At 39.4% G+C, this 16,027-nt stretch overlaps 1 protein-coding gene across 1 annotated transcript in view; it reads right to left on the bottom strand.

The window, feature by feature from the left end:
* Window positions 1–9,847: 9,847 nt before the first annotated feature.
* The window catches only part of LOC122809506 (mucin-21-like), a 14,473-nt gene continuing 8,293 nt past the window's right edge, over window positions 9,848–16,027 (bottom strand). Inside the window, exon 2 of the mRNA XM_044081061.1 lies at window positions 9,848–13,472. Coding sequence (XP_043936996.1) covers window positions 13,105–13,472 — 368 coding nt within the window. The 3' untranslated portion in view covers window positions 9,848–13,104. The remainder of the gene's footprint in view (window positions 13,473–16,027) is intronic.

Below are 16,027 nucleotides of genomic sequence, written 5' to 3'. Positions count from 1 at the left end.
CACAGCCACTTGTGTATGATTCCTGGCATCCCACATAGAACCACGACACTCGCCTTCCAAATAATCAAGCCAGTCTGCTGGTCTCCTGCCAGAAACAGAGTATACAACAGATGGTAGACACCACTGAAGAAAATAGGATAATCTAAGGATGCAAACGACTCCCTTATCAGCCCCAGTAAGATGATGAGATCCCTCATGGCATCCTCCAAAACTGGTTATGTAACTAAAATTGCCACAGATTCCACAGCCACACAGCATTCTATAGTTATGCCCAACTTCTAACTGGCAATGCTCAGAAGTGCTCTGAGCTGCAACAGAATGGCATTACATAGACTGCTTCCAAGGAATGTGCCAATATCTTGGCAGATTGATTTAGTGCCACTTTACCCCCTCTCTCCCCCAAAAGGGCCAATGTCAATATGTAAAGGGTTCCATTGCCCAGTAATCATGGCCACACAGGCAAAAAATGCACTACCCACAGCTAAGAATACAGCATCCATGGGACCAAATGACATCCTGGGCTATGTACTACATGAACTACAAAATGGAATGTCAACTCACCTAACTGTCAGGCCTGGTGCTCACTATGTGGTGAACAGCTGCAGTTATCCCACTCCACAAGGGGGATCCACCTATGTTCCCTGGAACTACTATCACATCAGTCTGACAAGCCTGATCTGCATGGCCATCGAATGCATTATCAGGGATGTTTTGAATGCAGACATTGGCAACCCTCAGACACTGGACCCCACACAGATTGGGCTCATGGAGGGCCAGTCTTGTCTCCAGAAACTGATTGAGTGCTTTGACTCAGTCTGCTTAGCTGTTGAAGAGGGTAAGACAGTCCAGAAAGCCTATGAGGACCTCTCCAAGCCCTTCAACACCATCCCCCAGTCTGGAAACATAGATTAGCATACTAATCTGGCCATACATCCCTATGCCACTCGATGGTTTGCCACATGGCTTACTGACAGAACCCAAACTATAGGTGTAACTGACTCCAAATCCATCCCCAGACAAGTGACAAGTTGAGTAACTCGGGGTTCAGTACTGAGACCACTGTTGTTTGGCATCTACATCTCTGATGTACAGGCCAACAATACAGGACTCTGATTAACAAAGGTAACAGATGACTGCAAAATGGGAGTCATTATGAGCCTGACTGAACTTTATGATATGTTACTGATACCAGCCTGACATCATACAGGTGAGATGGAGTACTGTTAACATCTTGCGCCCTTGCCATGTAAGGTCCTGGTTATGGGATCTGCAACAGTTGGTAGTGTATTGCAGGGCAGATGTGTTTGGCTGTGGGGGAATACCTATTCATGCATGATGTATGTTGTTTGTGACTGTCAACCCCATTTATGTTGCATGTGGACATATATGTTTCTGCTATGTTCCCACTTTATCTACAGATGTATGTTCGTATTTACCTATATAGATATAAATATCTGTTTACGTGTGTGTGTGTGTGTGTGTGTGTGTGTGTGTGTGTGTGTGTGTGTATGTATATATATATATATATATATATATATATATATATATATATATATATATATATGTATCAATATGTTGTGTCTGTTTAGACATTAATATATTTTCACACACACATACATCTACATGTTGGAATACATTCTCTGTACTGTTGAATGACTGGGCTGGATGATATGTTTGTGAAGACAGCAGAATTATTGATACCTGAGATGGCTTTGAGGTAAATCACTTTGGCTATAGTATGCATTGTCCTGGGTTTGAACCAATAAAGGTTGTTTATTTTGTTGCTAGGCAGAACAAGGGCCGATGGATACAAAGTGATTAAGTCACTTTAAAGCAGTTGTATGTGGGTTTGCATGGGAATGTGCGGAGGTAAGCACTGCTAAAGTCTGGTTACAGTTTCTTATACTTAGTTAGCTGCTGAATTGCTTAACCTGTGTAGGCATTGCTTAGCTCCACGCAAACCCATGCAAACCTGCCTACAATTGCTTTAAAGTGTCTTAATCACTGTGTATCCAGTGGGCTATGTTCTGCCCAGCAACAAAATAAACCGCTCTTGCAAGGTTCAAACCAAAGATCCTGCAAACCATAGACAAAGGGATTTACCACTAAGCCATGACACATACAAAGATAGTTGATGTTTGCAGAAACATATTATCCAGTCCAGTCATGCAATAGTACAGCGAATGTATACCAACATCTAGATGTATGTGTGTGTACCTATATTAATATCTAAACAGATACAACATATATAAATATGTAGATTTTATATATATATATATATATATATATATATATATATATATATTTCTAAAACTATATACATATATATCAATATATATGCACATATATACATGCATATGCCTAAATTGACACATATATGTGTCTACACCTATATGTCTACATATACACAGCACGTTACATATGTGTATGCAGATATATATCTATGTAGGTGTATACGGTCATAGTTATATGTATATTAGTAGATATATAAATCTATATAGGTCTATATGGCCATACATCTGTAGATAGCAATGACAGACTAGCAAATACACATATGTCCACATGCACCGTTAATGGAGTTGAAAGGCCCCACACACTATACGTCTTGTACGACTAGGCATCCCCCCAACAGCCAAACATGCAGCTGGTCTTGATGTCAAATGTATGGGTATAGCTTTGCACTCCAGCCTCTCAGCTAATTTACATCTGTTAACCCTATATGGTTGACATTGTGATATATAGTAGGGCCACCATAAAAGAAATAAGAAACCCCCCTCCACATTGCCCATACTCACAACCACCTCTACACAGGATACAATTTACACTCACACACACACACCTGTCATGTCTGCGAGTTGAACCCCTGCCTAACTAGTTTATTACGCTAAAGCACTAAGCCGTTATAGCACATGCCATAGACATTACATAAGTACTTCTTTCCCAAAAGTGTATTTCACATTGAATGACATCAACAGGATTACCAAAGAAGGGCATTCAACTGTACTGCGAGTGACTAGCCTAAAATGCATTGCTCCCTACACAGACAGTGAGACACACACAAAATATCCACAACTGACATGTGTGGGTACAGAACCCCTGACCGTGGTCTACATCATACTACAGCATGGAGCTGCTATAGGACACACCACAGGGACTACTAGAGGAATTCTTCCCCAAAGGTGTATTTCACAGTGAATGACATCAGCAAGATTACCAAAGAAGGGCATTCAGCTGTACTGCAGGTAACTAGCCTAAAATGCATTGCTCCTTACACAGACAGTGAGACACACACAAAACATCCACAACTGACATGTGTGGGTTTTCAACCTCGGACCAAGGCCTATACCATGCTACAGTGTAGAGCAGTTATAGGTTGCACTACAGACCTTGTTCCACAAAATTGTATTTCACAATGAATGACTTCAGCAGGATTGCCAAAGTAGGGCATTCAAAATGTATTGTAAGTGAGTAGCCTATAATGCTTTTCTTCCATACACAGACATTGGAACACACACAAAACATCCAGAGCTGCTATAGATGGAGACGGAACCCTACCACAGTTCTAGATCACACTACAGCTGTACACAGTTACAGGACACACTACAGAGATTACTGAGATACAACCTTCCCTGAGGTGTATTTCTAGGTGGGTGACATCAGCAGCCTTGCCAAAATTGAGTAAATGAGTTGTACGGAGTGTGAGTAGCATAAAAAGCATTGCTTTCTACTCAGTCAGACACACACATACACAGTTTCCAAGTCTGGGGTTAGAACACCTATCTAACTACTTTATCATACTACAGCAGTATGCAGTTACAGGATGTGCCATGGAGATTACTGGGCTATAGCCTTTTCAGAGGTGTATTTCTAGGTGAGTGACATCAGCAGCCTTGCCAAAGCTGAGTATATGAATTTTACAGTGTGAGTAGCCTAAAAAGCATTTCTTCTCTACTCAGTCAGACGCACACACAGCTGCCAGGTCTGGGGTTAGAACACCTACCTACCTACTGTATCACACTACAGCAGTATGCAGTTACGGAATGCGCTACAGAGATTACTGGGCTATGATGTTTGCAGAGGTGTATTTCTAGGTGAGTGATATCAGCAGCCTTGCCAAAGTTGAGTATATGAATTGTGCGCAGTGTGAGTAGCCTAAAAAAGGCATTTCTCTATCCAGAGTCAGAGACAGACAGACACACATACAAACACACACTCACACGATTGCCAAGTCTGGGGTTACAACTACTACCTAACTAGATTATCACTACAGCAGTACACAGTTATGGGACAAGCCATGGAAATTACTGAGCTACAGCTCTCCCAAAGGTGTATTACACACTGGATGACCTCAGCAGGCTTGCCATAATACTGCTATAGGGAGGGTGGTGGGTGCATGGGCCATAACAAATTCATGTAGGGGTTGACATGCCACATGTGGGCACACACGGGGACATATGTCACAGGAACGTGTATACAGCTACTAGATGACTACTTCATTGTACAGTCATGTTGCACAGCTGGCACGTGCACCACATAGTCTGTCATGCTGACAGATACTGGTGGCTAGTATCTGAGGTGAGTGGCATCTGCACCTCATGTGTTTGGGGCCCTTTGGCTGTGTGCTGGGTGGGACAGGGCCGGATGGCTTCTTGTCACAGTCACCCTCTTCCACACATCTATGTCCGTCTACCTTTGGCTTATTAAAGTGTGTTGTCCTTACATATGTGTCTGTATTCCTATCCACTGTGTGTGAGAGGCAGGAGTGGTGCATACTGACAAGTGTCAGCACTAAGAACTGCGACTGCCAGATATGTCTCCACTGGTGTTTGCAGACATGGCCTTCATGTGTTTAAGTGTGTGAGCATGCCCAGTATGACCTTTCAGTATGTTGTTGACTGACATTGCCTTCATTCCTCTAAGTTTGTGAGCATGCTCAGTATGGCCATCTATATTGCATGTGTGGATGCAGGTAGATTGCACTGCGGTGCTGACCTTTGTGTTGTACACTGACAGTTAGCATGCTGTTCCTGCAGGGTATCCATCGGTCATTTGGCATTGACTGTTGCTACATTTCTGCATAGCGGTGGGGGGGGGGGCACCTGACTGTTACTATAAGTGTACGTAGGATGGGGGGGGCATACCTGACACTTGTACACATTTTCTAGGACTGTACTGGTATGTCAGGTACTCCATTTCAGTCTGTAGCCTTACCTATCATGCTGGCTAGAGGCATACTAGTGTACTACAGATCTTAGCTTTAATTATCTACATATTAGTTTCTGACTTCCTAGCCTTCACAACTTACATCCAACTGCCTGGCCTGCTGTAGTCTGTCTGTGTAGGCCTGGGGGAGAGGTTAACCATAGGGCTCATTCAGAAGCCATAGTACAGCATTTGTTTGTGTTTGTCTACACCTACCCTGCTGGCTGAAACTGTTGTTGGGTATGTGCACCTTCCTGACAGGCATGTGTGGGTCTTATGGACACACATGTTGCTCAGCCCATTTCCTGCAGTGGGTTTTGTTACCCTGTGTAGTACTGGCTACTATGGTGATTCCAGTATGTGTTACAGATGTCATGGTGCCACGGTGGGTGTCTAATATCTGATGCCATAACATTCATCCACCCAATTCCCTTGCATGCTCACATCCATACCATAGCTACAGGTAACAACACATTCTACTCCATTTGGCAATTGGAAGGTTGATTGACTGACCTTGAGGGTGTGCCAGACTTGAGGATGGTGCTGGAGGGCTGCCTATGTCGGATGCGAATAGTACATTCCCTATACATGGTTGAGCACAGGTAGTGTCATGTTTGGCATCCCTTTTACTATCTGTGTGAGTCAGAGAGAGGTGTCATTTCCTGAGTCCCTACTGTGTCAGTGCATATGCTATGTGTTGCCTCTTTGCCAAGACAGAGTCATACTGGGCACGCCTCCTTCTGCCAAATGGGGCAGGCTCAGGTTGTTCCTCCTCCGAGTCACTCTGTGCCTGTACATACCTTGGCATTGGTGGGGGGCTGTGTGACCCTGCCCCATGCTATTTCTGCTGCAGCTGCTTCCACAAGATCATATTGTTTAGCATAGCACATACGATAACAAGTTGGGTACATGTAGCTGCTGAGTACTGCAAGGCTCCAGCGGATGCGTCCAGACACCGGAACCATGACCTGAGCATCCCAAACACAGGCTCTATTATATGTCTTGCCTGTGCATGTGCCTCATTAAGGGGTTGTTGTTCAGGTGTGTGTGCATTTATGATGGATGTCATCAGCCACGGCTCCAGTGGGTACCCAGCATCCCCCACTAGGTGACCGTAGGGGGTGTCCACACTGGCAAATCTGTGGTACAGCTGTGTCAGATGCCATATGTGTGAATTGTCATAGCTTCCAGGGCAGCCAGCACACACATTCATTATAATGCTCTGGACATCACATACAACCTGGCAGTTGATGGAGGGGATGCCCCTGCTGTTGATGTAGGCTCTACCCTGCTCACCAGGTGGTGCTTTGATGCATATGTGCATGCAGTCTATAGCACCCACTACCCCAGGGCATTCTGCTCTTTGGTGGAAGAGACGCATATTGCTGGTCAACTCCTCACGTGTGTTGAGGAAATATATGTGCTCACTGGCATGTGCTGCCGTGGCATCCAGGAACTGGTGGAATACTCTGGATGCTGATGCCTGTGAGATCCCATGATATCCCCAGTTGTGCTTTGGGAGGTACCTGTGGCTAGTATACCTAGGTCTACACATACCTTGGTATACACTGGGATGGGTTTCCCTCGGCCAGTTTGGTGTGTCAGGTGTGGCCGACACAGCTCAACAATTTGCTGTAGGAGGTCTCTGTCCACCCTATAGTGCTCCACTATCTCCAGCTCATGTAGCTCCTAGTAGGTTACCCTGGGTCTGTACACTCTTCTCCACTTCTTCACTGTGGGTTGTTTGGCAGCATTCATATCCACACCACCCTCAGCCTCTTGCACATGTTGTTTTATGTTACCTGCTGCAACCCTTATCATTTTGTAGTTTTGTTTGTTAAAAGTTCCCAGCTTGTATACATCAGTGGTGTAGAGTGTGGATAAACCAGAGGGGAAGGTGTTTGCTTAGTGTGTAGTAGTGTTCTGGGCTGGGCTGGTCTGCTGTCTGTGTAATTGGCTGATTCTGATACATTTCACCTGCCAGCTAAGCTTGTTCTCCTTGATTACCTTCCTACTGCTGTTTTCCCTTCCCATTGCCTCCCTGTTTAAGCCTGTGTGTGCGCCGTACAAATGGAGTGCTCAAATGTGCACAGAGCTGCTATTTCCTGGTTTAACTTCCTTTTACTTCTTGTAAATCCCAGTGCGCAGTGTGCACACCTGCTTACACTTTGTAAAGAGTGCTAGGCAGGTTTAGATACACCTCTAGCTTAGCTGTGCTAAGCTAGGAGAAATCCCAAGCCACAGGGCTCCAGTCCACTTACAGTATGCCTGACACCCTCCCCATGATGTCAACTATATCCTAGTCTTGCACCCAGCTATTTATACTTTTACACTCTTGGGACCTGCCTCACACCCTGGGGAAATCTGGGATTCACTATCCTTCCCCTCATTTGCATAGGATTGCCTGTTAATGCATAGTTACATGTCCCACACTGAGCCTCCCCCCTTAGCAACCATTACTCACTGGCCAGGTTGTCTTATGCCTGCCATTGACTTGCATGGCAGATTATTGCTTTTAGATAGAATACTCATTTTAAGTTTATTTTCTTATTTCCCCTCCCGATCCCATTTGCGCACCACTGCCATATGCTTAACAGCCGAGATCGGTGGAAAAAAAAAGTTGATTTTTTTTAAATTTTGGCTTGCTTCCTCAATGATATGCAGCCTTTATTTGGAGCTGTCTATCTCCATTTTGGAATTTGCAGAAATGTACTCCATTACTAACCAAGTACATTTCTGCAGATTGCACTAGTCTTGCACGGACTATTGCAAGCTTCCTGGATAGCAAAATCACCTCATTTGCATGGATTTCTCCTGCAAATAAGGTGATTTGCATACCAGGGCTTAGTCCATGCAAGAATAGTGCTGGAGCTTTCTCATACACGCCCCTGACGGCTGTTCCAGGATCGCACGGCAGACATATTGCCTGTGTGAGCTCCTGCACTCATGCAAGCTTTTGAGAATCCAGGGGCCTGTTTTTTATCTTTTTTTTTTTTTTTTGTGGAAGCATTGCTTGTCTCAGTTTATAGCTTCTCTTTCTATTCCCTCTTTACACATCACTTATTTTGTTAGGAAAGATAGAATGGAGGAAATACTTCATTCTTTGGAATCACTGGCAAGTCTCTGACAATTCTGGAGAAATGGTCATAGACACATCACTGCATCATTACATTAGAGCTAAGATAATAATATCACCAGCAACAGTGACTTCTGAATTCATGTTTTCATAGGATGCTGAAATGTAAGAAAGCTAATTGTTGACAGAGTGTGCTCCTAAGATTAATTTTTGGTCTTATAGAGATTACCAAACTGGTAACATTAACTGACAGAGAAGATTACTAGAGAGTAATATATAAAAGTAATGTGAACTAGCATATCAGGACTGCATGCTGACATGCAATGGCACAGTATCATATTTTTGTTGTTAGAATTTAGCTTTATAAACTTACACACATTACTAGTTTGTAAGAGAAAATATTAAATCTACACATATTCAATAAAACAAGTTACTAAAACCTTTATTACATTTATGTAGAACAGTCTGTCCATGAGCTTTTGCCATTCGTAGTCCATTTATACACGTGACCTACTATTTCAGAGATCACAAAATGCATATAATTTTACATTTTTGGAAGGTGTTTTGATGAATCAGCAGGTCATTCTGCCATGTTAAGTTAACCAGTAATAAATGTTTCATCCTGTGAAGACTACAGAAACATGCACACATATGGTACTGAGTGATGCCTAATATATGAAATAAAATGATATCTTCAAAGAAAGAACTGCTAATCCTTCCTAAGTATACAGCAATTTTGTATTTTATGTTTGCGCACAATGTCCTCAAAAGACATTACTGTCATGGTCTCATTTGTTTAGCACTCCTATGTCCATTATTTTAAGAGAAATAGCAGTGCAACACTTTGGCATGATACTTTATATACACATCACTTCATAGGCCCAGATGTTTTTTGTAATGCTACAGTTTGTTTAGGTGCATGTACAGGCAATCAGTTTTAATGAATTTTTTTTTATACTTTACCTATCACGGAGATTACTTTTTATGGTAAATCATTTCTAGAACCATGGGCATTTCCAAAAATTTGCCCATTTATTTCTGAAGTGTGAGTCAATTAAAACAATGACTTTCAGTAATAATTCAAATAATTGAAAAGCTATGAAACTGGTTTATTATCAGGTATACAAACATATCATGGCAATTCCTGTAAGGTTACCCATCAATGTGTTAGACAGTCATCTTGTGAAGAGCGAGCTATCATTCAGCTTCGATGCATCCTATAATATTTTCATGTGAAGCTAATGATAAAATGGTCTTAAAATAGTAAAGTTCTGCAGGCAGCCCTTTATCTGCTTTCAGACTAGAAGCACCACAGCTGGTTGCAGTCACAACTTCTTGCATAACATGTTATCTTCACGATGTTCTCTTCACCTTCAGTAAATGTCAGTTTAGTGTCACCTATTCGTTCATAGGACTACACTGACCAGTGAGATGACACAGATTGTGACTACAGTAGGGTGATGCTAATTACCTGTAATTAGGATTGGGAGTAGAGGATTTGATGTATAATAGAAGTTCTTCCAAGGAGTATAAAGAACCTAAACTGCAAAAAGAACTCTACTTCAAGTCTTTTCTTCAAAAGCATTTATTTCAACAAGTTCTGGTACACTGTTCATAATAATAACGTGTATGAGACAGAGGTGTATTCCGACAGTCATTTCACTTATTCACAAACTTTATTACATTTTTTTATTTAAAATTTCCTTCATTTTTATTACATTTACACATTAAGAAGATACTGAACAAGTATTGTTATCTGTCTTTCACAATACCTCCCACATTGTATCAGGTACACAGATGATTGTAGAGTGCATTTAATTTAGTTCTTAAAATCAATTAATTATCTGTTCTGGTGTAATTTTTGTTATCAAAGCATTATTCTAATTACTTTGATATTATTTTTTATTAACAACATGTCCCTTATCTGTCCAACCTACTAGCCATGTCATTTTGCAATACATTTAATCTGCCAAACCTACTAGCCGTCTCATTTTACAATAAATTTTTTAAGCTGTCTGACATTTTTGATAATGTTCATGAAGCAGTGGATATAACACAAGACACTATCCATTTGTAATTATCGTATACTTTTGCATTTTTGTAACTGAACATGATCAGAACATTTGCAGCTCAATTTTCAAAATACTTAAGTTATTTTTTTGGCCAACTAAATGAGATTGAATTGAAACCTCAGCCAGTGAAAGACCTTTGTTTGGATGCTGGAAAACAAAAGATCACTTATACATTATGTAAAACAAAGGATGATGGCTTACTGGTAAAGTGCTCGTATTCAGCTGCATATTAAATACAGCTTTTGCTAACATTTTGAGAACAGGAGGGTCAGCAGGTGAAACGACATAGCATTGTGTAACTTAAGTAGATCTCTTTTTTTCTGAGATGTGGATTTAATAAGCTTTGCAAAACCCTTTTGAGAAGAGATACAGGAGGCCATTCATCAGGAGATGACTCATATGGCTATCCATATTGGAGTAAGACCATGCTGCTGATTGAAATATCAGACTGCTTCACTGAAATAGCTGTATATCAGGATTGTACACATCTACAGATACCTTAACTTCATGGACAATGCTGTACCAGCACAACTGTATCTCATCTTGGCCTCATAGTTTTCCATGTCACCTTGTCTGTGCCCTATTAGCATGGCATTTGCCAGTTCTGAGGTATAAGATGGTACATTTTTAGGGAGATGCAGTAGGACTGTAAAAATGAGCAACTGCTGTATGATACAGCAGAAAATGAAAAATTAAAAAAAAAGTTATGTAAAGCAATCTAAACATCTGTAAACAGATCAAAATATTAGGTTGCAGTATACCCAAACACTGCATTTTTTTACAAATATGTTTTTTATGATTGATTTTAATTTTTTGTCCAAATATTAGGATACACCCAACATGCTACAGTTAAGAAAACTGACAGTGTTTCTTGGGATTTGAATTTGTTCAGCAACTCAGTTATCTAAGCATCATGTTTAGAGAGATGGTAGTGGCTAGCTTGCTTGTTTTACAAAATTTTGAGAAGATTTAAGGAGAGATGTATTTTTGCTGAAGTTTCTCTGGCTCATTGCAGACATGTAGGTAATAAGATACACGTTACATGGGTACAAAGATGTCATATGTTTGCAAATAATGATTTTTGATGCCTACAGGTCCAACATCAGGAACAATGAATGAAGAACTGGTAGTGTGGTAGAAAATAGGCCCATGGAGGCTCAAAGGCTTTGTCAAAGGGTCTTAAGGGAAATAGAATAAAAAGTCATGGCTTCAAACATGCTTAAAATGATGCCACTTTTCTAATGTTTGACAAAATCTAGAATATTTTAAAATAGCTATTAAAAACTCTCTCTGTATTATGTGCTTTCCACTCTTAAAACTTAGAACATCATGACATGTTCATTGATGATTTATATCTGTTTAAATGCTACAACTTTGTATACAGTGGATATTAGTATGAAAATTTTGATCCAGTGCTGAAACATTGCGTAGAGACATAGCGGCAAACAAAACACATTAATGGTTTATGAAAAGGAAGCTTAAAAAATAAATTAAAAGGTGCAGCTTTATGAAAAACAAGTAAGTTAATGTAGAGCTTGGTTTTGTTCACCTCATAAGATCTTTTCATACCTTACTCCGTATAAATACTACTTCTGACAATACAGACTGTCTTCATTTTCTGCACGCATAATAACTAGCACAAGAATACTCATTTAGAATGATTGATAACAAAATCTTCTTGTAATGCTAGGTGCAGAATCATCACAGCACTGGTCGTCTCTCATGCTTGGTAAAAACTGACTTTCAGCATTCAAAGTCACTAGTTTTACTTCAGCTTAACATAGTCCAAATCTGTTATGGCATCCAGATGATTCAGTATAAATAATGCTTCAGTGAGGCTTATATACTCTGAGAAAGTCAATTATATAAAACGTTTCTCAGCATCACAAAATGCATTTAGAAGAACTTCAATACACTCATCCTTACCATTTATATATGTGAACTGCAATTTGATATCTTTTTAGATACAAACTAAAAAGGAGTTTAGAACCTGAAATTACATAACAGAAAATTGTGAATGGTCCAGTGTAAGTTCCAAAAATCTGTTAAATTTGTTAATATTCAATGTGTCCCTTTCGGAGCCAAAAAGACATTAAAGTAGTTTACCTACTTCTCAGTTACATAAATTTATATCATAAAGAAAAATGTAATCCCTTACCCAAGTGTTTTAAATGTTCCGAATTTTAATAATGCAAGAAATACATTTTGTCTATACCTGACTATTAACTTTTCACAGTCATCATTTGTAATCATACATTATAAAACTAAGAAAAGCAAAAAATAACTAAATAAATGGTTTGCAATTTTCCTGTATTACTTGTTAAAATATATAGTACATTTTTACATATTATTTAACTATATACATATATGTACATAAGGAATATATAAGGTATTTTCATTAATTGACATCACATTTTTTCCATTACTTGATGATTAACATTGATGTCGGATACCTTTATGATACAGTATGTGGAGAATTGTCTTCTCTTTCCTAGAAGCATTAATAAGGTGCCAAGACATAAATCTTCAAAGGAAACATGGAATATTATTTGAAATACCATGTGTTACAAAAGTGTTCAGAAATGAGTATATAGGGGATACATTTTCCAAAAATGCATTTCCAAAATGTCTGCTATAGATAGCCCTTCAATAATATAACATACTGGATAGTTAGTAAGATATGCGACGCCTTCATTTCAGTGCATAGAATTGTCATGTTAGTTTGTAATGGAATAATCATACTTATCTTTCCAGCTACACTAATTGGATGATGCTGGAAAGGATTATTGCTCCATGAAAGAGAAGAAAAATGTGGCTAATTCCATGGAATGACGCAGCTGAAGTGGTCATTTTAGGAGGTTTAGTGGTGGTGACGGTGGTGATGGTGGTAGTGGTGGTATTGGAAGCCGTAGTGTTTGCTGACCCTGTACTACTGCTGTTGAACAACGTAGTGTTGTACGAGACATAAGTAACAAATGGTGCAGTACCAGTTGGTGAAGAGCTGTTGTTTGCTCCAGTGCTGTTGCTTGAGGAAGTTGTAACAGCAAGTATAGTGTTATTCACTGAAGTATTGTTGACAGATGACGCACTAATGATTGTTGTTGCATTACTGTTTCCAGAACCTACAAAAGTAAACCAGAAAAACTCAATTAATGGGGACAAAGACATGAAACATTAAAACAATACTGTTTCTTATATATATATATATATATATATATATATATATATATATATATATATATATATATATGTGTGTGTGTGTGTGTGTGCGTGTGTGTTTGTGTTTGTGTGTGTGCGTTTGTGTGTGTGTGTGTGTGTGTGTGTGTGTGTGTGTGTGTGTGTGTGTGTGTGTGTGTGTGTGTGTGTGCAAATCTCACTTACACGCCTCTTTACTCATTACTTCTCATGGTAATTAAACACTTCACGTAACACAACTATTGAATGAGTAACTCTATTAGATGTCATCAGTGAATAAAATGTAAATATAGATCAACATATTGGTTGCACTAAAAACATACTATCCAAAAGCTTGGACTATTATATAAAACCAAAGCATATCCTACAGACTGTTCTGTCTAAGTACTGTACATTCCCATCTAATACTTTGACCTCTTGATACCCTCTGTTTCTAAATGAATATCTAGTCAACTCACTGTAATGAACTTTGATCAACTATAATGAAAATAGCCAAATTTGCTGCAAATCACCAATACATGATTGACCACTGCTATTTCCTATACCTGCAGTATAAATATAAAATGCCATCCCAAATGATGTTAAACTGGGACCTAACCTCAAATGCTGTACCAGAGTATTTTTAGGGCTACCAATATGTTGAACTAATTTTACTCATTCAGTAGTTGTATTATGTGAAGTGCTTTTTTATTTCTTTTAATTACCGTGAGAAGAAATAAGAGGAAAAGGGTCTCTATATACAGTATAGTAAAGCTATCTGCACTCCAAATAAAACAAAAATGCCATTAACAGCTGCAAAAAATCATCCACACCACTTGTTTTTCTTTATTCCTTTCTTGGTCCGTACAACACATACACATTGGTACTGTTAATCAGTTCTGAGTTTCCTAATATACATCCACTGTTTCTATCTAGCTTACCATTTCTGTTTTTCCTAATTATATCTTTACAGTTTAAAATATATCTTTCTTTTTCATCCAGCTCAACTCACATCTAACTCCTAACATTAACTGTAATCATTTAATTAATATTGTGTCCCTTTATCTATTTTATTGTCTCCTTATCTGTTTTAGTCTCTAAGCACTCCCAAACAAATATTTAACATGTAAAAACTACTAACAGTATAAATAAACGTTGTACCAGATATTAGTCTCGCCTCACAGCAAGAGGTTCTCTGGTTTGATCCTCGGCTGGGGTGCCTTCTTTGTGGAGCCTGCATGTCCTCCCTGTGGTTGCAAGGGTTTCTTCCGGGTGCTCTGGTTTCCTCCTACATCCCAAACACATGCTGTAGGTGGATTGGACACTGTAAATTGGCCCTAGGTTTGAGTGCGTGTGTATGTGCCTTTTGTGGAAGGTTGGGAGTCGGGCTGGCAACTCGACACTGTAAAACTCCACTGCCAATCATGAGGGGACATGTGATCCACTGTGGCAACCCATAACAGGGAAAAGCCGAAAGAAAAGAAGAGAAGTAGCAGATATTAGTCTGCAGTTAGTGCATTCTTCCTGTTGCAAAGAAACAGAAAGATCTGTCTGTGCTCACTTTTGCATGTATTTTCTGCTGCTACTGTGTCAATATTTTCATTATTGAGTAAATATGTGTTCAGAAATACCTTTGTATGGATTACAGCTTACATCCCCTAGCATCTGCTGAAGTGGAGCAATGGTAGCATACTTCAGAAATCCATTTTAATTTATGACAATACACATGAAATGATAAACAGAGATTGCCCATTCTGTATATTGTACCTTAAATGCAAATTTGGGGGGTACTTTTGTTGATGGGATGTAGCAAAGAAGGTGGATGCAAATGATAGAAAAGTAGTACTTTGAAGTAATAAAATAAAAATGCATGCACTTTAAAGTAATGAAAATTTGAATTGCTCTTAAGTTTGTTTCACTTCTTTGTTGGGAAGTTGCTTTGGCCTACATCACAGAAATCATTATTCATTTTGTTCAGATTAGGAAGGAACTGGTAAGATGATTTTATGAGTCTAAGAGGGAGTGTTTACTGTCAGACATCATTTTAACCCAATGTCTGAGCAAAAAGTTAACAGTTTGACAGAATTTCAGCTATATCAGCAATTAGAAATATTGTTTTGCCCAGTATACTCTGCCTTTTCCTAAAGTGGTATGACTTCAAGACTTGTCATATTAAATTAGGGATTATGAAGGTCACTGTCCCTCATCAAAAGCTGGCATAAATGACGACATACAGTCCAAAATTACTGGTCTAGCTTTTTGTTTATAAGCATGAATAAACACCAAAATGACAAATTTCATAAAGCACTGTGTGCACTTTTCATTGGTTGAAATGCACGTGGACTGTTGTTACTTTGCATAACATCTGCAAGCTCACAATAAAATGTTTGCAACCTTTAAATCGCATTCATTTTTTTTAGCTCACAAAAAGCTGCTCAAAGGTAGCTTTAAAAAAAGGTTCTATTCCTGCAAATAAAGTAGGTTTGACTGCATTGTCTGCAAT

This window comes from Protopterus annectens, chromosome 8.part0 (genome assembly GCF_019279795.1).
Source record: "Protopterus annectens isolate FY-2018-M chromosome 8.part0, PAN1.0, whole genome shotgun sequence".
NCBI classification, from domain to species: Eukaryota; Metazoa; Chordata; order Ceratodontiformes; family Protopteridae; genus Protopterus; species Protopterus annectens.
Note: the sequence above shows the minus strand (reverse complement) of the source record. Positions and strands in the feature narration are given on the sequence as shown.